Source organism: Rhinoraja longicauda, chromosome 12 (assembly GCF_053455715.1).
Source record: "Rhinoraja longicauda isolate Sanriku21f chromosome 12, sRhiLon1.1, whole genome shotgun sequence".
NCBI lineage: Eukaryota > Metazoa > Chordata > Chondrichthyes > Rajiformes > Arhynchobatidae > Rhinoraja > Rhinoraja longicauda.
The window spans coordinates 42,238,176-42,265,211 of NC_135964.1; the positions used below are offsets into that span (position 1 = coordinate 42,238,176).

At 41.8% G+C, this 27,036-nt stretch overlaps 1 protein-coding gene across 2 annotated transcripts in view; it reads left to right on the plus strand.

Moving 5' to 3' along the window:
* Positions 1-21,960, plus strand: part of gart (phosphoribosylglycinamide formyltransferase) — a 39,579-nt gene extending 17,619 nt beyond the window's left edge. The window contains exons 8-22 of one of the 2 annotated variants that reach the window (XM_078409631.1): positions 1,015-1,102; positions 2,088-2,173; positions 2,294-2,462; positions 4,735-4,966; positions 5,737-5,831; positions 8,983-9,092; positions 9,208-9,406; positions 10,145-10,396; positions 12,610-12,762; positions 13,412-13,615; positions 15,777-15,920; positions 16,978-17,108; positions 18,325-18,466; positions 19,534-19,649; positions 21,463-21,960. In XM_078409631.1, coding sequence (XP_078265757.1) covers positions 1,015-1,102; positions 2,088-2,173; positions 2,294-2,462; positions 4,735-4,966; positions 5,737-5,831; positions 8,983-9,092; positions 9,208-9,406; positions 10,145-10,396; positions 12,610-12,762; positions 13,412-13,615; positions 15,777-15,920; positions 16,978-17,108; positions 18,325-18,466; positions 19,534-19,649; positions 21,463-21,657 — 2,316 coding nt within the window. In that variant the 3' untranslated portion in view covers positions 21,658-21,960. The remainder of the gene's footprint in view (positions 1-1,014; positions 1,103-2,087; positions 2,174-2,293; positions 2,463-4,734; positions 4,967-5,736; positions 5,832-8,982; positions 9,093-9,207; positions 9,407-10,144; positions 10,397-12,609; positions 12,763-13,411; positions 13,616-15,776; positions 15,921-16,977; positions 17,109-18,324; positions 18,467-19,533; positions 19,650-21,462) is intronic. The other variant, XR_013547936.1, reaches the window with a different exon arrangement.
* The last annotated feature ends 5,076 nt before the right edge of the window (positions 21,961-27,036 follow it).

Consider the following 27,036-nt stretch of genomic DNA (forward strand, 5'->3'; position numbering starts at 1 on the left):
GCTCATTAGTGATTACTGCCTGGTTTAGGTCAATTACATTGGTTTCTGTTCTAATGTATTCTTTCCTTGGATCTTAAGTTAGATATGATGCTCTGTTTTTGTGTGCCTTGCCTCTGATGATTGCTTGCTTCTGAAATGGATCGCAGTTGACCTCCCATCTCAATCTCCAGGCTCTAATCAGAGGCCAACCCTTCTTGCTCACTATAATCCCATAGAATCTGCCCCAGTTCTGCACTTGCCATATTGGAAAATATTCAATTAGCAATCGGTTGAGTCCAATCTTATGGGCCCTGGGTGTTCCTAAATTCCCAAATGGTAGACTTACAACCAAAATGGTCTTTGGTGCCAACTACAAAATCATTTGTGCACTTTTTTTATAACAGACATCAGTTTGTAGGCTTTAGTTTATTTTCCTTTGCACCTAACACATAAATTGGTCCTTAGTTACTTGTGCAAAATATTTACTGTCATTCTCTCCAGAAATTCCCTCCAGTAAGTGCATGTCTATTAAAATCCAACCCTTGAATCGACATCATTCACTTGATTTCCCTCAACTGATTTTTGCACACTTTTTCCCCGCCATAAGTGATATACTTAATTTATTTACTTCATATGTTATCAATGAAAGAAAGATGTTGCCAACCACAGTTGTGTTTTAAGTTGAAATAACTTTCCCCAAAATGAATCCTTCTGCTAGATCCTTCTGTGAATCCTTCTGCACCGTTCGTTCACCTGTCTTCCATGAGGATGCGGTGATACTGGCTAGTTATTTGATTATCTAGTGTAGGGAGGAATTGAGATGATCAGTTTCTGAATGTTATGACATAAACTGGTTTATTCCTGCACACTATTGACTATACACTTATTTATTGGGTTCAAAGGGGTATCTTGAATTTCTAGCTGTGGGCTTTGAGAGCTTACACCTGGATTATTAATTGGTAGCTGACTGTCTTCTTATTCCTTCTTATATTTTTAAATTTTAAAGAATGTTCTTTATTTGGTGTGGCTTTTTAGGTTCCCAAAAATACTCTTCAGAACATCAGGGAAAATATTCTTCAGAAAACAATTGATGGCATGAGACGAGAAGGAATTCCTTACACTGGTGAGCGTTACTTTATTTTGTTCACTGGTGTGCATTGAAGTTCACAGCAAGTAAAGCCACTTCCCATTTCTATGAATGAACTAAAAGGATCTGAATATTATCGTGCATTTGTGCTGATTTAGCTGATCTAGCATTACATGGTGCTTCAGGTACTGGCTTTTTCATGAGCTAGAGCAAGGAAAATCGGCCATTACACCCATAGCTGCAACCAATGGAACTTCTGCCCCTGTTCAGGCAACAAACAGAACCCAATGCAATAGATTCACATTTCAAAAATCTTTCTGTTTATCTCTAAATTAGCCTGCTTTATTAACATTATATTTTCAATTAATGAGTCATTTTCATTTAATGTATGAATGAAAGGAATAAATTGGAACATAAAATAAGCTGAACCTCTGGTGAAGCCAAAATTCTTTTTCAGTTTCAGTTGTCATTGTCAATAACATTGAACTGTGTGAACCAGAACCAAATGACTTCTTTTGCATTTGGTATGTGGCACTGAACTCTTGTCATGATTTTAAAACAGAAGTGCTGGTATAACTCCGCAGGTCAGGTAACATCCCTGGAAAATATGGACAGGTGACATTTCTGGTCGGGTCCCTTCTTCAGACCCTTGTTACGACAATCCTAATTTACACCCTTTGCTTCTTTTGGACTAACGTTCAAAGTTAGTTTGGACCGGTTTCCCTTACAGATGTTATTGTGGTAAAGCTCTTACAATTTTGCAACAAAGCTGGCTCATGACTATGGAGAATCAATCTATATAGTTAATGTGGTTGCAGTTTACTTGGCCTTTTATATTCCAAAATGTTTTAACTGCAAATGGTAACAAGCACGACTCCATCTAAAGCTTCCTCCAAGCATTATTGGCACTTCATAATTATTTCAGTGATGTTCTGAGGTGATCAGGCCTGCTGGAATGACAATTAAATTTAACTAAAAGATCTTCTAAAGCAAACCACTTCTTCTCCACCTTTGTTTACAGGGATACTGTATGCAGGGTTGATGTTGACACAAGAAGGGCCTAAAGTGCTGGAATTCAATTGTCGCTTTGGTGATCCAGAATGTCAGGTAATGTTGCTATTATCTTGTCTCTTTGTGAAGATCATTCTTTGACGGATGTGGAATGTTGTTTCAATATAGAATGATTGTTCTTGTCTGAAAATGTCCTATTTGATCTTTGTGTTTTAGGTCATTCTTCCTTTATTAAACAGTGATTTATATGAATTGATACAAGCGACTTTAGATGGCAAGCTCTCTAAAGCCATGCCTTCTTGGTTGGGAACCAGTACAGCCGTGACCGTGGTTATGGCCAGTGGTGGATATCCAGGCAGCTACTCAAAGGGCCATGAGATCACAGGTAAAATCACCAAAAGGTCCACGTTATGACCAGTAAAAAAAATGTTGCACCCTCTCCCCTCTCCTCTTTTGAACCATGATATCGTAGCTCTTTGTTTGGGGAATGAACTGGAGGGAATGAATCTGTGTACAATATGGGACAATAAAGACTGGTTATGTTACAAAGCTTTTTACTTGTGTGTCAAATATATATTTGAAGTCATTATAAAAGGTTCACGTATCAAAAAGCTTTCTGTTTATCTCTAAATTAGCCTGCTTTATCTACATTATATTTTCAATTAATGAGTCATTTTCATTTAATGTAAGGATGAAAAGAAAAAAATTGGAACATAAAATAAGATGGACTTCTGGTGAAGCAAAAAAGTTCTTTGAGTTTCAGTTGTCATTTCAATTAGTCTTTAAGGACTGGTGTCTGTAAAGCTCCATAGATAACCTTTTGGATTTTGCTCATATCATCTTTATTGGAAGATCAGTCCTAATGACTCAGCTATTTACTGGATAAATGAGCAATCCAAGGGAGAGATAATGGTGGAAAATGGAGGGACTGTCAACCCCTTTCTCTTAAAGGTCATTAACTATATGCCTTTCTGCAACAGCAATCTGATTATCATGCTGTAGAGAAAGCATGATGAATTGTGTCACACAAGCTATGAATCAATCGGGCTTGATCACTAAGTATAATCTGCTGATCTTGGTTATCACCTCTTACTGAAGACAGGCACGAAATACCGTCTCTTACCACTTTTTTTTCCTGGATGAAGAAGAGCAGAATGAACTATTCTTGACTTCTACCCTATGGTTTGATTTGAAGTGTGCTATGTACTATTTAATGACAGATGGACTTCAATTTGGATAAATATAAGGTTTTGCATTTTGGTAAGGCGAACCACGGCAGGACATGCAAAGTAAATGGTAGGGACCTGGGGATTGTTGTAGGACAGAGATACCTTTTGTAACAGGTACATAATTCCTTAAGTTGGGTTGCAGGTAGATAGACTGGTGAAGAAGGTATTTGGAATGCTTGCTTTCATTGGCCAGGGTATTGAATACAGCAGTGGGGACATCATGCTACAGCTAAACAAGATGTTAATAAGGCCACATTTGGTGTACAGTTCTGATCACCCAGGAATAGGATAATATCTCTAAGCTGGAAGGTGTGCAAAAGAAATAAGGATGTTACTGGGACTGGAAAATTTCAGTTATAAGAGGAGACTGCATAGGCTAGGTCTTTTTTCCCTTGGATGTAAGGGGTTAAGAGATGATTTTTTATACGTATAGAAAATCATAAGGAGTGTAGATAAGGTGAATAATCCCAATCTTGCCCCAGGGTAGGGGAGTCTAAAACTAGTGGGCGTAGGTTTGTGAGAGGGGAAAGGTTAAAAAGATCTGAGGGGCAACTTTTTCATCTGGAGGGTGATGTGTATATTGGACGAGAGGTGAGTACTATTTAGACACTTAAAAGATACGTGGACACGTACATGGATAGGCAAGGTTTGGATGGATATTGACCAGGCGCAGGCAAATGGGACTGACTTGGTTAGACAACTTGGTTGGCATAGATAAGTTGGGCAGGAGGTACTGTTTCCATGCTTTGTAGCTCTATGGCTGCAAGTGGAAGGAAGATTTAAAAAAATACTTGCAAGTAGGGAAAGGCAAGACTGATGGTAGGGAGAAGTTTAGTTTCCTGGAGAAGGAGGAGTCTTGGCCTTGACACAAAGGGAATACGAAGAGAGTGGCACATATATAGTTTTGTTAAAGATTGATCTGCGCTTTCAGACAACAAACCCAATTAGTCACCTTAAGAATGAAACAATACCTTTTTAATCACGCATGCGGGGGTGGGAGAGCAACCCCAAGTATGGCTACGTACTCGCTGTCCCTTGTGGTCCCACTCAACTGAATTGTGCACAGACAGTACATTTATACCTGAGTATTCACGAGTAGTTAATCACGCACATTCCTCTACCAGTTCTTATCTTTTCTGGCACCTTTTCTTGTCTTGTCTCGATCAGACTTGTCTTTCTGTGTGGTTTTACTTAACAATCGGGCATCTTATCTTTTTAGTCACAACACCTTGGATCTGTTTCTTTTGTCATGCACAACATCGCAATTTCAGCTAATCACAACATTTTATTTTGTTTCCACATATTTCTTGACCAAGTCATTCCTCTGTACATACACCCTTGACCCTTTCAGTTCTAAAACTCTTTCAGTTTGTGTAATGGACAGCAATGTTCTACTTTGACCTAAGACTGTATTTATTTATTTTTAAGGTTTATCACTTGCAAAGGATCTGGGCCTGCAAGTGTTCCATGCAGGTACTGCACAAAAGGATGGGAAAGTTGTCACCAGTGGTGGTCGAGTTCTTGCTGTAACTGCGATCAAAAAGGACCTGATCGGGGCAGTAGAAGAAGCCAATAAAGGGGTAGAAACTATTCAGTTCCAGGATGCTGTTTACAGAAAGGATATTGCACATCGAGCCATTACTTTCATAAAACAATCCAGGTTTGTGACTAAATATAAATAAATACTTTCTCTGTAGAATATCTGCTTCATGTTGGATTAAAGAGAAGTTTGCTCTGTTAATTACGCAAACATTCTTTTCAATTCAACACAACTCGCTGTGGTGCTTAGAAATGTATGTCAATGCAAGGTTAGATTGTTAGAGAGTTAAATTTAGCTCAGGGCTAAAGGAATCGAGGGATAAGGGGAAAAAGCAGGAACGGGGTACTGATTTTAGATGATCAGCCATGATCATATTGAATGGCGGTGCTGGCTCGAAGGGCCAAATGGCCTACTCCTGCACCTACTTTTCTGTGTTTCTAAGGTTTTTTGGAAATGGATGGAATGCAAAACTAAAGACTAATGCAAAAGGTGATTTTTTTTTTAACAGTAGGTCTTTTATAAATTATATATAATTTGGGCATGTTTTGTGCTTTTGAGCTCTACTGACTTAACTAACCTGAGAATTTCTCCAACCTTTTGAGTTAGCTGAATCTGGTCAGACCAATTGTGAAGCTGCTACATTTGACTGCAGAATTCCTGAACAAACAGGAGAAAATTGTTGTTTCTTGCCTATAATCTTTTCTGGTGGATGGGATACGTGAAGTGGCAGTATAGAACTTTATGGATTAAACGCTCCAGATATCTCTGGTATAAAAGTTGTTTGATTTTGGGTGACTTCATGTTAATAAAGGTTGAATTTTGAAATGGTTTATACTTCTCTGTATAACCTGCTATACTTGCCCATTAAATGTACCAACTTCTCTTTACAGAGGATTGACGTACAAAGATAGTGGAGTTGATATTGTGGCTGGAAATGCATTAGTCCATTTAATTAAACCACTTGCAGCAGCGACCTCAAGACCAGGTATGCTTGCGTCTCGACATGAATCGAACATCACCATAAACTTTAGAGATAGACACAAAAAGCTGGAGTAACTCAGTGGGACAGGCAGCCTCTCTGGAGAGAAGGAATGGGTGATGTTTTGGGTTGAGACCGAAGAAAGGTCTCGACCCGAAACATCACCCATTCCTTCTCTCCAGAGGTGCTGTCTGTCCCGCTGAGTTACTCCAGCTTTTTGTGTCTATCTTTTATTTAAACCAGCATCTGCAGTTCCTTCTTACACACCATAAACCTCTGTGTGAGTGACAAATGTATTTTGTTTAGTTTAGTGATACAGCCCATCAGGTCCGCGCCGACCGGTGATCCCCGCACATTAACACTATCCTATACACACTAAGGACAATTTATACATTTACCAAGCCAATTTACCTACATACCTGTACATCTTTGGAGTGTGGGAGGAAACCAAAGATCTTGGAGAAAACCCATGCAGGTCACAGGGGGAACGTACAAACTCCTTACAGACAGCACCCATAGTCGGGATCGAACCCGGGTCTACGGCGCTGCAAGCCCTTAAGGCAGCAACTCTACCTCTGCGCCACCGTGCTGCCCCAGTATTTGAATAATATTTTAAATTTAAACCACTGTATGGAACAATTTCAAGATTACATTCAAGTACAAATGCTGAGAAAAGGATGGCATCAATGGGGGAAATCAGTATGTTTATATGATTTGATTGTTTTTTCTTTGAAAAATAACAGGACCAGAATGAAATAAAGTCACTTTCTGAGGTCAGGCTAATAAAGCTCTGAAAATGGCAGAGTTTAGTTTAGAGATGCAGCGTGCAAACAGGCTCTTTGGCCCACCAAGTCCATGCTGACCATCGACCACCCATTCACACAAGTTCTATGTTATCCTACTTTCGCATCCAATCCCTCCAGACTAGGGGTAATTTACAGAGGCCAATTAACCTACAAACCCGCACATCTTTGAGATGTGGGAGGAAACCAGAGCACCCGGAGGAAACCCACGCAGTTCCAGAGAGAACATGCAAACTCCACACAGACAGCACCTGGGGTCAGGATTGAACCCGGTTCTTTGCCGCTGTAAGGCTGTGACACTGCAGGCCAGCAGTGGAAAACAATAGTTTTTGACTATATATATTGTTGAGGAGAGATTGGAGGGAATCATGCTAATTTATATTGATGAGGAATAAGAGTCGCTTTGCTATTTGAGTAAACATGTGCCCATGTTTCATAGGGGAGATCAAATAATGAATTCCATGGTGTTGAATATAGGGGCAGATTTCATGTGACCCCTGGGATGACTGATGGCCTACCCCTGGGTGACAAATCTTCTGCGGGAAGGTAATAGAAAATAGGTGCAGAGTAGGCCATTCGGGCCTTCAAGCCAGCAGCGCCATTCAATATGACTGGCGATCATCCAAAATCAGAACCCCACTCCTGCTTTTTCCCCATATCCCTTGATTCCGTTAGCCCCAAAACGGAAAAAGCCCCAAAAAGCCCAAAATTCTTAAGGGGTTGGAGAGGCTAGATGCGGGAAGATTGTTCCCGATGTTGGGGGAGTCCAGAACCAGGGGTCACAGCTTAAGGATAAGGGGGAAGTCTTTTAGGACCGAGATGAGAAAACATTTCTTCACACAGAGAGTGGTGAGTCTGTGGAATTCTCTGCCACAGAAGGTAGTTGAGGCCAGTTCATTGGCTATATTTAAGAGGGAGTTAGATGTGGCCCTTTTTGCTAAAGGGATCAGGGGGTATGGAGAGAAGGCAGGTACAGGCTACTGAGCTGGATGATCAACCATGATCATATTGAATGGCGGTGTAGGCTCGAAGGGCCGAATGGCCTACTCCTGCACCTATTTTCTATGTTTCTATGTAAGAGCTAAATCTAACTCTCTTGAAAACATCCAGTTAATTGGCTTCCACTGCCTTCTGTGGCAGAGAATTCCACAAATTCACCACTCTCTGGGTGAATTTTTTTTTCCTCATCTCAGTCCTAAATGGCCTACCCCTTATTCTCAAGCTGTGACCTCTGGTTATGGACTCTCCCAACATGGGGAACATTTTTCCTGCATCTGTCCTGTCCAATCCCTTAAGAATGTTATGTCTTCTATAAGATCCCCTCTCATCCTACATTCCAGGGAATACAAGCCCAGTTGACCCATTCTTTCCTCATATGTCAGTCCCCCCATCCTGTGAATTAACCTCATGAACCTACGCTCCACTCCCTCAATAGCAAGAATGTCCTTCCTCAAATTAGGAGACTAAAACTGCACATAATGCTCCAGGTGTGGTCTTACCAGGGCCCTGTAAAATGGCAGTAGGACCTCCTTGTTCCTAAACTCAAATCCTCTTGCAAAGAAGGCCAACATGCCATTAGCTTTCTTCACTGCCTGCTGTACCTGCATGCTTACTTTCAGTGACTGGTGTTCTTCTTGGCATCTTGGCAAGTATAGGCATCTCCCAACACAAACGTCTCTACCCTTGCAGAGAATTACTTTGCAGCTCTTGAAGCCCTGTCTCCAAGTTCGGATGTTTGCGATTGACTTTTTTTTCCAAAATAAATTGATATACCGCTAGAAAACTATTTTATATTTTTGTTTAAATTTTTCAAACCAATTTTTTAAAGTTTATTAATGCACATATTTTAAAAAAGAGTCTGTGCCGACCAGCATCCCTGTAAGCTAGCACTAACCTACACATTTGGGACAATTTACAACTTTTACTGAAGCCAAATTTACCTACCAACCTGTACATCTTTGGAGTGTGGGAGGAAACTAGAGCACCCGAAGAAAACCCACGGGGAGAAAGTAAAAACTTCATACAGACAGCACCCGCAGTCAGGATCGAACCCGGGCATCTGGCGCTGTAAGGCAGCAACTCTACCGCTGTGTCACCCAGATTGGCCTTTTTATTTCCACAAATAAGTATTAACTTGGATCTGTGTACAAAAAAAATAAAGGAAGAAGTTAGAAGAAATCCTGTTGAAGCAATGCAATGCATATTCCAGTCAGCTTTTGTAACTAAGCTACTTATGAAAAGGCAAAGTAATGAAGGCACGTTTTAATGCTCTGTTTAGGCATTGATGTGGAGTGGGCCAAAGTGGAAATTGAAATTTCCAATACTGAGAAGTTTTTTTCTTTCTTTCTTCCTAGGCTGTAATGCTGAGCTTGGAGGATTTGCTGGCAGCTTTGACTTAAAGGCAGCTGGATACTCTGATCCAATCCTAGTCTCTGGAACTGATGGAGTTGGAACCAAACTTAAGGTGTCAGTTGCATCTTTTCTAACTATAACTGAAATAGAATTCTACTTTGCCCCAGTCACAGTGTTGTTCATGTTTATATTCTCATTCTATCTCGCTCCACTTTTTCTACGAGCAGATTGCGCAGATGTGCAACAGACACGACACGTTGGGCCAGGACTTGGTGGCGATGTGCGTGAACGATATCCTGGCACAAGGAGCGGAGCCACTTTTCTTCCTCGATTACTTCTCCTGTGGTAAACTGGATGTAAACGTGGCACAGACTGTGATTGCTGGCATTGCAGAGGCCTGTAAAACGGCAGGATGTGCACTAGTAGGTAAGGCTCTATAGTCAGTCCCTGAACCCTTGCATAAGTCAGATTTTATGTTAGTCGGAATCGCCATCCCCATCCCCTTCTTTGAGTAAGCATTGCCAGCTTGAGTTCCATCTAGCCGTTGGGGCACTTTCTGCAGCACATAGCCTTCTCGGTAAGCACCATTGCCGGCTTGTTTCCGATGTGAACTTGAGTGATCGTCGGTGTGGAAATTGCAAACTGCCTGGATTGCACCACGGACTGAGAACTGTTTACGTAAGCGCGTTTACGTAATTGCTTGTTGGGGTGTCTGTACTGTCAAATGAATACCGGTCAAGGCAGCCATAATTCTGGGACTGTTGTCTATGTCGGACAACACAAGCCCAGTGAATGAAGCTTGTATTGGATCTGCTTTGCGTTAGTGAACTTGGAGTGAGTACATAGCCTAATGGCAGGGGAGCGTTAGACACCAGTAGATATATTGATAATTATGAACTGAATAAATTTAATGCCAAACTGAGATAATTGTAGTTTTACAAACCATTCAAAATTTGGGAATGTAAACTTGTCTGGCACTCCAGAACAGTACTAAGGGAGATTATTTATTATTGCCACGTGTACAGAGATACAATAAAAAGCTTTATTGATTTTAATGGAAAATGTCTTTGGCAAGTTTTCTTTTTCTCCCCTGTGTGTCGCTACCAGTTCTGTTTGCATTGTTAGCAGCAGGGTTTTATTCTCGTATATCTGCCTGTTCTGCAGGGGGAGAAACCGCAGAGATGCCGGGAATGTATTCCTCGGGGCAGTACGATCTGGCAGGCTTTGCAGTGGGAGCAGTAGAACGTGGACAGATGCTTCCAAAGTTGGAGCGTATCTGTGCTGGTGATGTTCTCATTGGCGTTGCTTCATCTGGTCTCCACAGTAATGGGTTTAGCCTTGTTCGAGCAATCCTGGAGAAGTCGTCTTCACATTGTTCCTCCCCAGCACCGCCCAGCTATGGATCCCAGACACTAGGTAAGATTTGATGTGAAAATATGGTGGTGTGAAGACTTTCTGTTAGATTTGGTTTGGTTCAGTTTAAAAATACAGCAGGGAAACAGGCCCTTCGGCCCACCGAGTCTGTGTTGACCAGCGATCCCCATACACTAGCACTATCCTACACACTAGGGACAATTTACAATCTTTACCAAAGCCAATTAACCTACAAACCGGTACATCTTTGGAGTGTGGGAGGAAACCGAAGCACATGGGGAAAACCCACGGGGAGAACGTACAAACTCCTTACAAATGGCACCCTTAGTCAGGTTCGAACCCTGGTCTCTGGCACTGTGACGCAGCAACTGTACCGCTGCGCTACCATGAGTGGGCGGATGCATGGCAGATGCAGTTTAATGTGGATAAGTGTGAGGTTATCCACTTTGGTGGTAAGAATAGGAAGGCAGATTATTATTTGAATGGAAAAGGGGACGTACAACGTGATCTGGGTGTCTTAGTGCATCAGTCACTGAAAGGAAGCATGCAGGTACAGCAGGCAGTGAAGAAAGCCAATGGAATGTTGGCCTTCATAACAAGAGGAGTTGCGTATAGGAGCAAAGAGGTCCTTCTGCAGTTGTACAGGGCCCTAGTGAGGCCGCACCTGAAGTACTGTGTGCAGTTTTGGTCTCCAAATTTGAGGAAGGATATTCTTGCTATTGAGGGCGTGCAGCGTAGGTTTACTAGGTTAATTCCCGGAATGGCGGGACTGTCATATGTTGAAAGACTGGAGCGACTAGGTTTGTATACACTGGAATTTAGAAGGATGAGGGGGGATCTTATCGAAACGTATAAGATTATTAAGGGGTTGGACATGTTAGAGGCAGGAAACATGTTCCCAATGTTGGGGGAGTCCAGAACCAGGGGCCACAGTTTAAGAATAAGGGGTAGGCCATTTAGAACAGAGATGAGGAAAAACTTTTTTAGTCAGAGAGTTGTGAATTTGTGGAATTCTCTGCCTCAGAGGGCAGTGGAGGCCAATTCTCTGAATACATTCAAGAGAGAGCTAGATAGAGCTTTTAAGGATAGCGGGGTCAGGGGGTATGGGGAGAAAGCAGGAACGGGGTACTGATTGAAAATGATCAGCCATGATCGCATTGAATGGCGGTGCTGGCTCGAAGGGCCGAATGGCCTACTCCTGCACCTATTGTCTACCCTGTGTCAATGTCTTCAGTTTTTATGAATCCTTTTACATCGGGGAAACTCATTGAGACAGCAGATCAGAGTTGGTTCTTGGGATATAACTTCATCTAAGCCCCTTGCCCTGTTAGATGAAGGGGTGAACTAATATTGCTGTTCTGATTTGAATATATTCATGACGGCGCCTTAGACTGGTGTATCAAGGCAGCCTGCAAGCAAGGCACCACTAAATGCAACCTTCATCCAAAAGGTTGTCATTACATCAGACTGATTGGAGTGGTCTGAGAGCTGGCACAGACTTGCTGGGCCAAATGGCCTCTTTCAGTGTTGTAAGAAAATATGGAAAATATTCTGAGAAGCACTCTAGGGGTAGAATGCCAGAATATTAAACAATTTTTGCTCTGACTTCCAGTTGAACAACAGAAATGTCAGCAGCAGGGTAACATTTGTACATCTGTTGAATAAGGCATGTTAGTGTTTTTAAATTTAAAATACTTTTGAATTCTCTGACTTCAAATTTGGTGATTTCATGTGAAATATGCTTATTCTTTAGTTTCTGATATGTCTAATTAATTTTACATTGAAAAACTGCCCTTTTCTAATTTCCTGAGCTTTTCGAAGTCAATTAGAAATTGATATCAACTGGAATTCAACACTCAAACTAAAGCTACAAGTGATGGAAATATTAGGATGGGTAGCATCTATGGAGAGTGTAGATTTTGGTTATTGACCTTTTGAAATAAGATAAAGTATTTCCAACTTTTCTGTTTTATTTCAGATGTATAACATCATCTGCACACAGATAGGAATGATTTAGAGGGATATGGGTTTCATTTGGGGGTGGTGGTGGTGGAGGGAGGGACTAGCCTAGATGGGGCATCTTGGTCAGCCTACATGAGTTGGGCTGAAGGGCCTGTTTCCATACTACTGTGACTGAAGCATTTTTCCTTTGAATTATTGGTCAACAGTTTTAAAGTTGGGTTTTAAATCATTTATAGCACTTAACAATAGAATATCCATTTGTAATTTTTTTTTTTCGTTCACTTTATTTGTAGGAGATGTGCTGCTCACGCCAACTAGAATTTATGCCAAGACCTTGCTGCCTATTCTGCGTCAGGGGCATGTGAAAGCCTACGCTCACATTACTGGAGGTGGACTGCTGGAAAATATTCCCAGAGTCCTTCCTGAAAAACTTGGTGTTACATTAGGTAAGATATACTACAGTGTGGTGCATAATAGAACTAGTCCATTTGGCCCATCATTTTTTGTATCTTGTTCAATGTCATTTCCATGGCAAGAGAAATTACTCGGCTTGATGTAAAGCTCATTTTGTAGAATAGGAAATGAGGCATTTACATTATTTATGTTAGTAATAACTGCTCCAGGAGAATGGAACTCTGGGATTGTGATTTAAATCCCAATCTTACTGGATTTATTAAATTGTCCATCACTTAGGGTGTCTAACAAGTTTGATGATAAAATTCCCTTTGGATGGTGCTAATCATGGCTTACTTGTATTCAAGACCAGGAGACTGAAAGGCTTGTTGATTCACATGAAATTGGACTTGATTCACTGAACCAACTTCACGAACCCTACAATAGGCATGGATTCTAATTCTGGGGGTGGATATGTGTTTCAATACAGTCAGTGTTGGAGATTAACTTCTGACACAGTTAATCCCTGATATTATACAACCTAAGCTCTTAAATATTGAATAATCTTTTACAGTGATATGACACACATCTCTCGCCGAAATATTCAGGGAAGGCCATATAAACAACGCGAGACACTGTCCAATGTGCTAAAGATTTACATTTAAAAAAACTTACTGTGTTACTTCTGTTGATATTTAAAAGATGCATCGCTTTGGAAGATTCCTGAAATATTTTCGTGGCTGCAAAGAACTGGTGCCCTTTCTGAAGAGGAAATGGCTCTCACCTTTAATTGTGGAGTTGGAGCTGTGCTAATAGTGGACAAGGAGAATGCTGGAGACGTCCTGGGAAATGTACAAAGCCGCTGTGAGGCGTGGACCATTGGAACTGTTGTGCCGCACAAAACAGGTTTCTTACTATCTGTTAAATTTGTGGACACTAGGAGAGGTGCAGACAATGTTGGTTATTGGAATTCCTGTCTATTTGCAATAACTGAGTAGGGTTTATATATATTTTTTAAACCCTTCCGTGCCAATCTAAACCAGTTATTTGCTACCTTTTATGTTGGAAATCTTTAGACTTTGGAGATACAGCGTAGAAACGAGTCCTTCGGCCCACCGAGTCCGAGCTGACCAATGATCACGCATACACCAATGCTATCCTTCCTGCACACTAGGGACAATTTACAGAAGCCAATTAACCTACAAATCTGTATGTCTTTGGAGTGTGGGAGGAAACCGGAACACCCAGAGAAAACCCATACAGTCATACAAAACCCATACGAACGGACAAGCTCCATACAGACAGTAGTCATAGTCAGGATCAAACCCAGGTCTCTAGTGCTGTAAGGGAGCAACTCTACAGCTGCACCACCAAGCCACTCCAAATCGTTAATGTGGTGTTGAAAGTGACCAGGATTTTCTTTTTCCTTTGCCTGTTTAAATGTACCCATTCTCATGAGGAAACATGTAAGAAGGTTGCTAGTGTTGATCTTCATGTTTGGAATTAAGGAGACCAACAAAGTTCTTGATTCCTTCTTGTAACTGCTGTTGGAAGATATCTAGTTGTGGACAATGGGATATTGGAAGAGTTAAACAACCCTGTGTTGGTTAAGAACATAGTAGTAGCAGGAGTACAGTAATCTAGCCCTTTAAGCATCCTGTACCATTAATCAAGACGCTGAACGTTTACCTGCAATGCCTTTTTCCAGCACTCCATGTTCCTCTATTGTCTTTAATGTCCGGTAATTAATTGATCTAATTTATTGATCTCTGCTTTGAATGAACACACCGAGCTTCCACAGGTGTCCAGAGGTGTTTGGTGCCCCTTAACACCCATCCCCTCCATATCCTGTATCTCCTCACTTCCCCCCCCGATGCCCTGCAACTGTAATCAGGCCATGTCATAGGCCTCCTCAAGCATCAGATTGCAGCAACCAGTGCACAGATCGGTGATGGAGGACAGTGCGGCAGCACAAGCGAATCAGTGAGAAAAAAGTAAAGATAAAACATTGTCTTGGTTGAGACTCTCTAATTCGAGTAAGATTCCTGAAGTTTCAGCATGATGTACTTGTTTTGCATCAGCGATTGACAAAGGCTTTAGGACTCAACATTTGATTAATTTTGGGTGATAGGTTGGAAATGGCTGCACATATTAAGTATATCACATTCATAAAATATGAAAGGAAAATTACTTGAGGGTGTATCACAACAGGAAGTATCCAAGCCAGTTGTACACAGGAATATCCAACAGAATTGGAGCCCAACACTTTGATCTATTATTTGGGCATAACTTTTATCGAATCCAATTTTAAGAATAACTTTGACTGTCAAGTGAGAACAGGTTGGGATCACATCTGTGTGCAAGATTGTTGCAGGTTGGGTTTTCCCACCAGACCACTACATGATTGTATCCCATCAAGATCTTAAAGACCATAAGCCACAGGAGCAGAATTTGTCCCATCTAGGCTGCTCTGCCCTTTGATCATGGCTGATTATTTTTTTCCACTCAACCCCATTCTCCTGCCTTCTTCCCCCCCCCCCCCCCCCCATAACTTTTGACGCCCTTACTAATCAATTTCCATTCCTAATTGCTACAGGAGAGATGGCAAACGATTAATGTAAAGGACAACCTACATTTACTTTTATACACAAAAAGCTGGAGTAACTCAGTGGGATAGGCAGCATCTCTGGAGAGAAGGAATGGGTGACGTTTTGGGTCGAGACCCTTCTCTTTTTGTGTCTATGGTTTAAACCAGCATCTGCAGTTCCTTCCTACCACATTTACTTTACTCGTAGTGTTTTACCCTTTTCACTGTGTGGCGTTTGCTGTTTAAAATCTGTTGAGGAAGAGAATATTGAGGCAGTGCTCCCTGTGCCTGTGCCATTCTCATGGAAATGTTCAAATTATTTTTCCATTTTGTACGAAAAGCAGCCATTTGTAACTCTCATTAAAATGTGAAGTGTAGTAGAAAATATTATCAGTCGATGCCAGTTTGTCTAATATCCAATTTTGCTGGAGCGTTTTCTTTAAAAGGTTTTTTAAAGTTACTTCATTCTCCTTTCAATAGGCTGTGAAAGGGTAGCTATTAAAAATCTCATGAAGACACTTCATCTAAGCCAGCAGGTGGATGAAAGTGCTGGAGGTGGTGACGTGTCACGCTGTCATGGGCAGACTCGGAAAATGAGATTGGGTGTTCTTATCTCTGGAACAGGTGAGTTGTTCCAATGTCAAATAAAAATACATACGGAGAAGAGAACATGCTATTTATTCACTTACACCCTGAATAAAATGAAAGTGATTGTTTTTTAATTGTTTGACACTTTAATCAATCCTGAACCTTGCTCAGGTTGATGTATACCATGGCTGCTTGTTGAGTCATAGAGTGATATAGTGTGGAAATAGGCCCTTCGGCCCAACTTGCCCACACCGGCCAACATGTCCTAGCTACGTTAGTCCCACCTGCCTGCATTTGGTCCATATCCCTCCAAACCTGTCCTATCCATGTACCTGTCTGTTTCTTAGATGTTTGAATAGTCCCTGCCTCAACTACCTCCTCTGGCAGCTTGTTCCATACATCTACCATCCTTTGTGTGAAAAGGTTACCCCTCAGATTCCTGTTAAATCGTTTCCCCTCCTGCACTTTTCATGATTTCTTATGTCGTGAAGAAAAGGAAAAAGCCAGTTCTCTTGCTTTGCGTTTCAACACTATGAGTGGTGGACACTAGAAAAAACATAGGTCTTTGTGTGATCATAACCCTGTTTATTATTTGTTGCCAGGTGATGGTCTTCAGCAAAAATTGCTGGAGTACCTTCAGTAACAGACTGGTTCCAACAAGATGCAGGACAGAATGCCACAGGAGATCCTTCTTCCTTGTGGCTATCAAACTTTACAACTCCTCCCCCTTCTGTCATGGGGTATAATGAGATTGGCTCCCCTCACCCCCCCCCCTCCCCCAATCTTTGCACATCTCCCAAGTCTTTCCACTCGTCACTTTAATTTTGTCTTTCATGTATTTTGTGGTTTTTATCGTTGTTGGCAGATCAATTTCCCACCTGGGATAAATAAAGTTCTATCATATTGTATCATATTGTCTTGCGTTTAAATATCCTTTGTTCTGCCACATGTGCAACTCTGATTCCAGCATTGGGTGGGTGCTGTAGTACTGGAACTTGACAGCAATGTGTATCTGGGAAAAGGACTGATTTCCTTTCACTTGAAATTGCGCAACTTTTTTTTGACAAGTCCTTCACGCTTTTTGCCTTTTAAGGGACAAACCTTCAGGCCATCATAGAACACACAAAGGATCCTGCCAGTCTTGCAGAAATAGTCATTGTTATTTCCAACAAAACTGGCGTAGAGGGACTGAAGAAATCAACCCGAGCTGGCATTCCTACAAGGGTGAGAAGACTTCTGCATTTTGGTTGTATGGGCATGTGTAAAAGATGTAGTCAGTAGTTGTTGCACGCTAGGGCAAAAGTAAATGACCAGACTTGTAATGTTAAAATGGTGATGTGTGGGTTAGATCAGTTTATTGTCATGCGCACCAGGGTGTAATGAAATTTCTTGCTTGCTTGAAGGCTCAGAGTTTTGATAGATACAATGATGGTTATGACTACTTCAACAATATATTCAACTCCAAAACAGTAAAGGATGCAAAGGTTGTAATGCAATCTGAAGTATTGCAAATAAAATACTAAAAATCTACAAAAGAATAACTAAATGAGTTAGAGTTAAGAATAGGGGTGGTACAGTGGTAAGGTTGCTGCCTTACAGCACCAGAGGCCTGGGTTTGATCCTGACTATGGGTACTGTCTGTATGGCGTTTGTACGTTTTCCTCGTAACCATGTGTGTTTTCTCCGGTTTCATTCCACTTTCAAAGACGTACAGGTTTGTAGGTTAATTGGCATTGTAAAAATTGTAAATTGTCCCTAGTGTACAATATTTTAATGATGTACAATGAAAAAGTTTGTGTACGGGCATCTCTGGCCGGCGCAGACTCGGTATGCCGAAGGGCTTGTTTCTGCGCTGTATCTCTAAACTAAGCTAAAATAAGAGTACGTGGCGGTGTCTCCAGGAAGATGTGATTTGGTTCTGGAATCTGAATCTTGGAAGGATTCTGGGTTAAATAGACAAAGTGGAAGTCATTTGGAAGGGGTGTCGGAAGGAACTGCAGATGCTGGTTTACACCGAAGATATACACAAAATGCTGGAATAGCTCAGCGGGACAGGCAGTGTCTCTGGATTGAAGGAATAGGTGACGTTTTAGGACGAGACCCTTCTTCAGAAGGGGACTGGGATAGAGTCCCTTGAGTTATTCACTGTTTGGATGTGAGTAGCAGGAAATTCTTACTCGGGTACACTAATAACGATTAAACTTTAGTCGATCTGAAAGCATTAGTCCATGATGGTGGACATTAAGATTGTCTGGGTTTTCTGAAAGCATGCAATAGCAAACAGCACTATGTTATTAGCTGGCTGTACTGTACTGACTGAGGAACAGTACAGAAGATAAACAAAATCAGTTAAATATGAGCTGCAGTGTTCCTATATTATTTCAAACATTTTTTATAATGTATCCGATTTGATTTTTTGTTAACATTGCAAAACCTTTAGGTTATTGACCACAAATTATTTGGAAGTCGTTCTGAATTTGACAACACTGTCGATCAGGTGCTTCAGGAATTCTCTGTTGAACTGGTTTGCCTTGCCGGATTTATGAGAATCCTCTCTGGTCCCTTTGTCAAAAAGTGGAATGGTAAATACTTGATTTTTTTTTCTTTATTTGTCACATGTGATCTGAGCAGTCTGCAAATAATTCTACAGTAGAAGAAGATGGTCTTTTGGGATCTCAAATCTGCACATGAAGAAACCTACATTTTGAAACGATCGTTGCATAAAAATCTTGAAAAGATATAATAATTATTCTCTATCTTAAGTTGCTACCTCTTCCGAACTAAATTGACTGCAGCTATCATTACCTGCTTAAGTACAAGTGAGAAAGAAAAAATATTTCTAGGAGCATGAATAATGTGGTGAGAAGGGATTTCAAGGCTGCAGAATTACATGGAATTATTGGTCCCCATTAAAGATTTGTAACTTCAATAACAGGTGTTCACAGAAGACTTGGACATACATGCAAGGTGGCAGATTTACAACAAAATGTTGTAACTTAAAAATCAAATAATTTTAATCCTTAAAAATATAGAATCAGGAGTTGGGCCTGAGTCAGTTCATCTATTCAGTTATATTATAACTGTATCTATATCTCTCTCAACTTCATCCAATAAGGTCATAAAGGATAGAAGTAGAATTAGGCCGTTCGGCCTATCAAGTCTACTCTGCCATTCATTCATGGCTGATCTATCTCTCCAAACACCATTCTTCTACTTCCAAACCCCTGCCTTCTCCCCATAACCTCTGACACCTGTACTAATCAAGAATCTATCTATCTCTGCCTCAAAAATATCTACTGACTTGGCCTCCACAGTTTTCTGTGGCAAAGAATTCCACACATTCACCACCCTCTGACGAAATAAATTTCTCCTCATTTACTTCCAAAAAGAACATCCTTTAATTCTGAAGCTATGACCTCTAGTCCTAGACTCTCCATCTAGTGCAAACATCCTCTCCACATCCAATGATTATGCCTATGATTTCCCCATTGACCTTTTGTGTTAAATATATATATTTGAGTACTCCCCAGGGGCAGAGAATTATTCTTCTGTGGCTGGTTTACTTTCACTCCAGCTAGTAGTAGTAACTAACCTTTTATTTTTCCTCCAAGGGCAATGAGACAATTTGTAATTGTAAGCTGTCTTTTAGGGAAACTGTTAAATGTCCATCCATCACTGCTGCCATCCTTCAAAGGAGTTAATGCTCATAAACAGGTGCTACAGGCTGGAGTACAGGTGACTGGCTGCACTGTGCATTTTGTGGCTGTAAGTATTCCACCAGGTTCCACTTTATTGATTTCCATTTTTTTTCTACAGTTTTCTTTATCCCATTATGTTGTGGCAGCCTTGATTCATTTATTAGACACAAAGTGCTGGAGTAACTTAGCGGGCCAGGCAGCATCTTTGGAGAAAAAGGATAGATGCCGTTTTGGGTCGGGACCTTTCTTCAGTCTATCTTTGATATAAACCAGCATCTGCAGTTCTTTGTTTCTACATCTTTGTCCATTCATAAGGTCATAAGTGATAGGAGCAGAATTAGGCCATTCGGCCCATTAGGTCTGCTCCGCCATTCAATCATGGTTGATCTATCTCTCCCTCCTTACCCTATTCTCCTGCCTTCTCCCCATAACCCCCGACACCCGTAATGATCAAGAATCTATCTATCTGCCTTAAAAATATCTATTAACCTGGCCTCCACAGTCTTTTGTGGCAAAGAATTCCACAGATTCACCACCCTCTGACTAAGGAAATTCCTCCTCGTCTCCTTAAAGGAACGTCCTTTAATTCTGAGGCTATGACCTCTCGTCCTAGACTCTCCCACTAGTGGAAACATCCACTCTATCCAAGCCTTTCACTATTTAGTAAGTTTCAATGAAGCCCCCACATACTGTTTATTAGCTGTTTTGAAGCTGCTGTTCAATCCTATTCCCCAAAAAAATCTAGCATGCAGTAGAACATGGTTCTGAAGGATTGCTGTACAATATAAAGCCTTTATGAAAGATCTACAACTATGTGTCTGCTTTCTCTGTGGGCTGGAACTCAGAACATCCAGAGGCAATCACATTTCTTACGATATGGGAACCTACCCTCCCTCGCCTGCTTGTCGACTCCTCTGATCCTCAAGCCTGTAACCAACACTGGCGATTTTGCACTTGTCAATTAACACAATTATTCATGTAATAAAAAGGACGTGCAGATCCTGGTTTATACCAAAGATAGACACAATGCAGAAGTAACAGCGGGTCAGGCAGCATCTCTGGAGAAAATGGACAGGTGATGTTTTGGGTTGGGACCCTCATCTATCCATTTTCTCCAAAAATGCTGCTTTGACCCGCTGTGTTACTCCAGCATTTTGTGTCTATCAATTATTCGTATGTTATTTGAGCTTGATGTACAAACGGTGCAATATTTAAATTGTTGAAAATTTGAGATGAAACTAAAATTGTTCCGAAGATTTGGTTTCACTAGTTCACTGTTCTGTACAGCTTGAAGCATGAACATTTGGTTTGGTACCATATTTCCATGTGTTACATTTGGAAGCTGTGCTACTTCCACAGTCCAATTGCCTCTTGGAACTTGTTCTTGTTGATGGCGTTTGGTTCTTTAACATGTACCTGTCAAGTCATTCCAGAAACATTGCATCTAATTAATGATCCTGTGTCTATCTGTGTGGACTCTATTCTCACTTGATATCCCTCCCTGTTTCCAAGCATGCTTTGGTATTTACCCATTTGGATTGGCACCTTCATAGTCTTGGCCACATTTTTGGTAGGGATGTGGTTGTGCCATTTCAATACAGTCTGGCATCTTGGTGAAAATGTAAACCATGAATTACCTCAGGAATTGGAAACTTTAGTGACATATGAAAAATAAATTGTGGGCAGAATATACCATCAAAATATTAGCAAGAATAAGTGTGATGCTCCTCACCAATGCACGTATAAAAGTGACACCGTTTGATACCAATTCCCACATGTTTTTGTAAAATTTTGGACCTGATTCTGATTTCAAGCTGAGCTAGCTAATGTCAGCCAACTTTTGTTTCTAATGGTGACTATTATTTAATTGGCCATTTCAGGAAGAAGTTGATGCTGGTGCAATCATTGTACAGAAAGTGGTGCCAGTGAAGGTGGGGGATACGGAAGAAACACTATCGGAAAGAGTGAAAGAAGCAGAGCATGTGGCATATCCGGCTGCTATTCATCTGGTGGCCAGCGGAGCACTATCGTTGGGAGAAGATGGGAAGATTGGCTGGAAAGTACACAACTCCTGAAGCCAGGCACCAGGGGCTCATTGGGATTTGTTTCAAAAGGCATGGATGTTTTACAAACAGCACATAACATAAGTCCACATTTAGTTTGCTTTCAGTCTCTCTTGTCGTGCATCCCACACCAGCTGTGAATCCCATTAACTCCCCTTTGTATTAACTATTACTCATCTTGATATTATAACTTAAGTAGGTTATCATTAAAAGAGTGACATGCCATTTCAACAGAACTTCCATGGATCACCACAAAACTGCAGAGAAGAAAATGAAACAAAATTTGTACATTTTTTTGTGATAATAAAACTTTTGGAAAGATTAATTCTGCTTTGGTTTGTAATTTTGTAAGAGACTTAAAAGTTCAGGAAAGGGGGAAGTTTACAATCCAAGCCTTAAAGAAATGTGAGCAGCTGTGTGTGGTATTTCTTGATAATTGCATACCAGGTAATAATAATAATAATTTTATTTGCCATATGTAGGTTGGCACAGGGTCAACGATACAATGAAATGTATTTGACAAGGCAACGGGTCACCTCAGCAGTAATATTCCAAGGATAAATAAGATAAAAATGACATTAGTAAGGTAAAAAGACAATATTAAAATAATCAACATATATGATGTGAAATGTGTTTATAAGTTCAGAAGCCTGATGGCCTGATGGTAGAAACTGTTCTTAAGTCTGGTGGTTCGCGCAGCCATACTCCTGTATCGTCTGCCTGACGGTAACAAGGAGAACAGCCTGCGTGCTGGGTGGCTGTGGTCCTTGATAATGCTGCGTGCCTTCCGCAGGCACCGCCGGTAGAAAATGTCCTGAATGTCCTGAATGGCCAGGAGACAGTTGCCAGTGATGTGCTGTGCCGTCTTCACCACACTCTGTAGTGATTTGTAGTTGTGGGCAGAACAATTCCCATACCAGACTGAATGCAGCCCGTCAGCAGGCTCTCGATGGTGCATCTGTAGAAGTTTGTGGGGATCATATCATATATCATATCATATATATACAGCCGGAAACAGGCCTTTTCGGCCCTCCAGGTCCGTGCCGCCCAGCGATCCCCGTACATTAACACTATCCTATACACACTAGGGACAATTTTTACATTTACCCAGCCAATTAACCTACATACCTGTACGTCTGGGAGGAAACCGAAGATCTCGGAGAAAACCCACGCAGGTCACGGGGAGAACGTACAAACTCCTTACAGTGCAGCACCCGTAGTCAGGATCGAACCTGAGTCTCCGGCGCTGCATTCGCTGTAAAGCAGCAACTCTACCGCTGCGCTACCGTGCCGCCCGGATGCTGGCGTTCATGCCAAACTTCCTCAGTCTTGTCAGGAAAAAGAGCCGCTGGCTCATCTTTGTTATTGTGTCCGTGTGCAGTGTCCAAGAAAGGTCCTCAGTGATGTGCACACCGGGGAACTTCAAGTTGTTGACCCTTTCAACCTCAGCATCACCGATGTGGATGGGGAGGTGTTCACTCCCCCGCTGTCTCCTGTAGTCCACGATCATCTCTTTAGTTTTGCTGACATTGAGAGGTTATTTTCCTGGCACCAGGACATTGAGAGGTTATTTATGGCCATGAACTGCGTGCAAGCCTGAAACAAATCCACAGTACAACTTGTATGATCTGCTGTCGAATTGTGGGAAAATGGTTTGATGTCTTGGCTCACTTGGGTTCTGTTTCCATATCTCCTTTTGTACTCATTAGGACTAGAATCCTATTCTCCCATTACACTCAACAGGGCCCCGATTTCCTTATTCTCTTTAATGTTACTAGGTTCAGTGAAAAGCTTATACTTTATGTAGCATCCAAACACAATGTGACTTAAAAGTCTATTGGGGTATTAATAGAAGCAGCGTCCAATAATCTAGGAAATCTGTACAAATCTGGCACAAAATTCATGAAAATGCTGGATTATTTCAGGTTTATTATGTTCTTAAATACTCGCACTGCATGGAAATGTGCCCTTAGACCTAACTCGTTAACGACACCAAGGATGCCCTTCTAAGCTCGTCCCATTTGACTCGTATCCTTCTAAATCAATAAAGTTCTGGTCACCACACCTGGGAAAGGATGTCATTGAGACGGAGAGAGGGCAGAGAAGATTCATCAGGCTGTGGCCTGGATTGAATGAGTGGTAAGTTTAGAGATACAGCACGGAAACAGGCCCTTCGGCCCACTGAGTCCATGCCGACCAGCGATCCCTGCACACTAACGCTACCTCACACACACTAGGGACAATTTTCACTTGTACCAAGCCAATTAACTGTAGGTCTTTGGAGTGGGAGGAAACTGAAGATCTTGGAGAAAACCCACGTGGTCACGGGGAGAACCTACAAACTCCGTATAGACAGCACCCGTAGTCTGGATCGAACCTGGGTCTCAGGCGCCACAAGCGCTGTAAGGCAGCAACTCTACCGCTGTGCCACTGTGAGGTTGGATTTGTTTTCCCCATGAGGGGCTTAGTGAGGGTAGAAAGAATCTTTTCCCCCCATGGTGTATCAAAAACAACTGGGTTTTCTGGTTTCTTCCCATATTCCAAAGACATGCAGGTTTGTACGTTAATTGGCTTCTGTAAATTGTCCCTAGGGTGTAGGATAGAACTAATGTACAGGTGATTGTTGGTCAGTGTGGACTCGGTGGGCCGAAGGACCCGTTTTCCATGCTGTATAGCTATAACTAAAACAAAATACTTAAGTTGTCAAGCAGCGTTCGTGAAGAAGAAAACCTTTAGTAAATGGGCAATTCCAAAATTTTCTGTTCCAACCTTTGACTGACTTGAGTTTCATTTGCCCAATCTCCCTTCCCCCACAAGAACGGAGTGGAACTGGCCAAATTCCACTTTACCTGGAATAAAACAATATTGTGCACATTTCTGGGTATTTTAACATCCATCAGGAAATCTTACCACTAATTTCCCAGTGAGATTTTTTGGTGCTCTTTCTCTCTGTCCAAATGTTAGAAGTGCGATGCCCTAACTTCACCTCCAGCACGATAGTCAATTTGGTTAGAAAAATTATGGTTTTGCTTTCCTCTTTCTTCGTAACTATTTTCCCTGAAACCATGCAATTTGGTGCCAATACTCGAACTGCAATCTTCAGCAAGTACTATTCTCTGCACCATTAAACAAACCGGTACATGCTTGTGAGCTGTTTTGCCTATGGACATTAGGTTGTAGTTGGTTATCTCAGTATCATTTGAGGCTGTTCCTGGTGACCTACTCATTTCTGAAGTGCACTGGTGAATTAAGACTAATTAGACATGGATTTGCAAGTATATTCCTGTCACAGGAGCTGGCAGTGCGCATAGGGATTTGCCTGGATTAGATTACGCAGAATGCAGCTATTCACAGGCTGCACTGATTCAGTGTGTTGCTAAGACGTCCCTGGCAGCTTTCTATCATGGGGATCAAGTTATAATCCTGGAGGGGAGGGTTACATACAGCACCATGCACAAAGAACATGCTCCTTGCACTTATCAGATCTTCACTCACCTGTTTGGCTCTCTCCATCTCCCATCATAGCATCTATTTAGTTTAGTTTAGTGTCACGTGTACCAAGGTACAGTGAAAAGCTTCTATCGCGTGCTAACCAGTCAGCAAAAAAACAATGCATGATTATAATCGAGCCATCCACAGCGTACAGATATATGATAAAGGGAATAACATGAATAACATTTAGTGCAAGATAAAAGTCCTATCAGAGATAGCCCGAGGGTTTCCAAAGAGGTAGATAGTAGCTCAGGACTGCTCGATGGTTGTTGATAGGATGGTTCAGTTGCCTGATAACAGCTGGGAAACAACTGTCCCTGAATCTGGAGGTGTGCGTTTTCCCACTTCTGTACCTTTTGCCTGATGGGAGAGGGGAGAAGAAGGAAATGGCTGGGTGCGACTTGTCCTTGATTATGCTGGTGGCCTTGCAGAGGCAGCGTGAGGTGTAAATGGAGTCGATGGAAGGTAGATAGTCACAAAAAGCTGGAGTAACTCAGCGGGTCAAACAGCATCTCCGGGGAAAAGGAATAGCTGACGTTTCAGGTCGAGACCCTAATTCAGACTGAGTCAGGGGAAAGGGAAATGAGAGATATAGACAGTGATGTAGAGAGATATAGAATAAATGAATGAAAGATATGCAAAAAGGTAACAACGATAAAGGAAACAGGCCATTGTTAGCTGTGTGTTAGGTGAGAACGAGTTACAGACAATGAGACTCAACAAGAGGTTGGTTTGTGTAATGGTCTGGGCTGTGTCCACAATTCTCTGCAATTTCTTGCGGTCTTGGTTTGAGCAGTTCCCAAACAATGCTGTGATGCATCCCGATTAAGTAGTGATGCTACCCAGTAGCTAGAAGACTATTGCTTGTAATTGGGAGAATTCCTCTTAGTCAGTTTCCAAGACAAAATGGCAGCAGCTGTGAGAACTTGCAATAGGTCAATGGAGCACTGGAGAGAGTGAATGTGGAGAGGATGTTTCCACTAGTGGGAGAGTCTCAGACCAGAGGCCAGAGCATCAGAATAAAAGGACGTACCTTTAGAAAGGAGATGAGAAGGAATTTCTTTCATCTGGGGGTGGTGAATCTGTGGAATTCATTGCCACTGACAGCTGTGGAGGCTGTCAATGGATATTTTTAAGGTGGAGATTGACATATTTCTGATTAGTAAGGGTATCAGGGGTTATGGGGCAAAGGCAGGAGAATGGGGTTGAGAGGGAAAGATAGATCGGCCATTATTGAATCGTGGAGCAGGCTTAATGGGCCAAATGGCCTTATATAGTTTTAGTTTAGTTTGGAGATACAGCGCAGAAACAGGCCCTTCGGCCCGCCGGGTCTGCGCTGACCAGCGATCTCCGCATATTAACACTACGCACACTAGAGACAATTTTTACATTTACCAAGCCAATTTTACCTACATACCTGAATGTCTGGAGTGTGGGAGGAAACCAAAGATTTTGGTGAAAACCCACACGGTCATGGGGAGAACGTACAAAGTCCGTACAGACAGCACCTGTAGTCGGGATCGAACCTGGGTCTCCGGCGCTGCAAGGCAGCAACTCTACCGCTGAGCCCCTATTTCTGTTCCTAGAACTTATGGACTTATGTCGGAGATGCTTAGATCCCCAAAATACAAATTAATAAAATAACTGCAGATGCTGGTACAAATCGATGGTATTTATTCACAAAATGCTGGAGTAACTCAGCAGGTCAGGCAGCATCTCAGGAGAGAAGGAATGGGTGACGTTTCGGGTCGAGACCCTTCTTCAGACTGATATCAGGGGGGTGGGACAAAGGAAGGATATAGGTGGATATAGGAAGATAGAGAACTGGGAAGGGGGAGGGGAAGAGAGGGACAGAGGAACTATCTAAAGTTGGAGAAGTCAATGTTCATACCGCTGGGC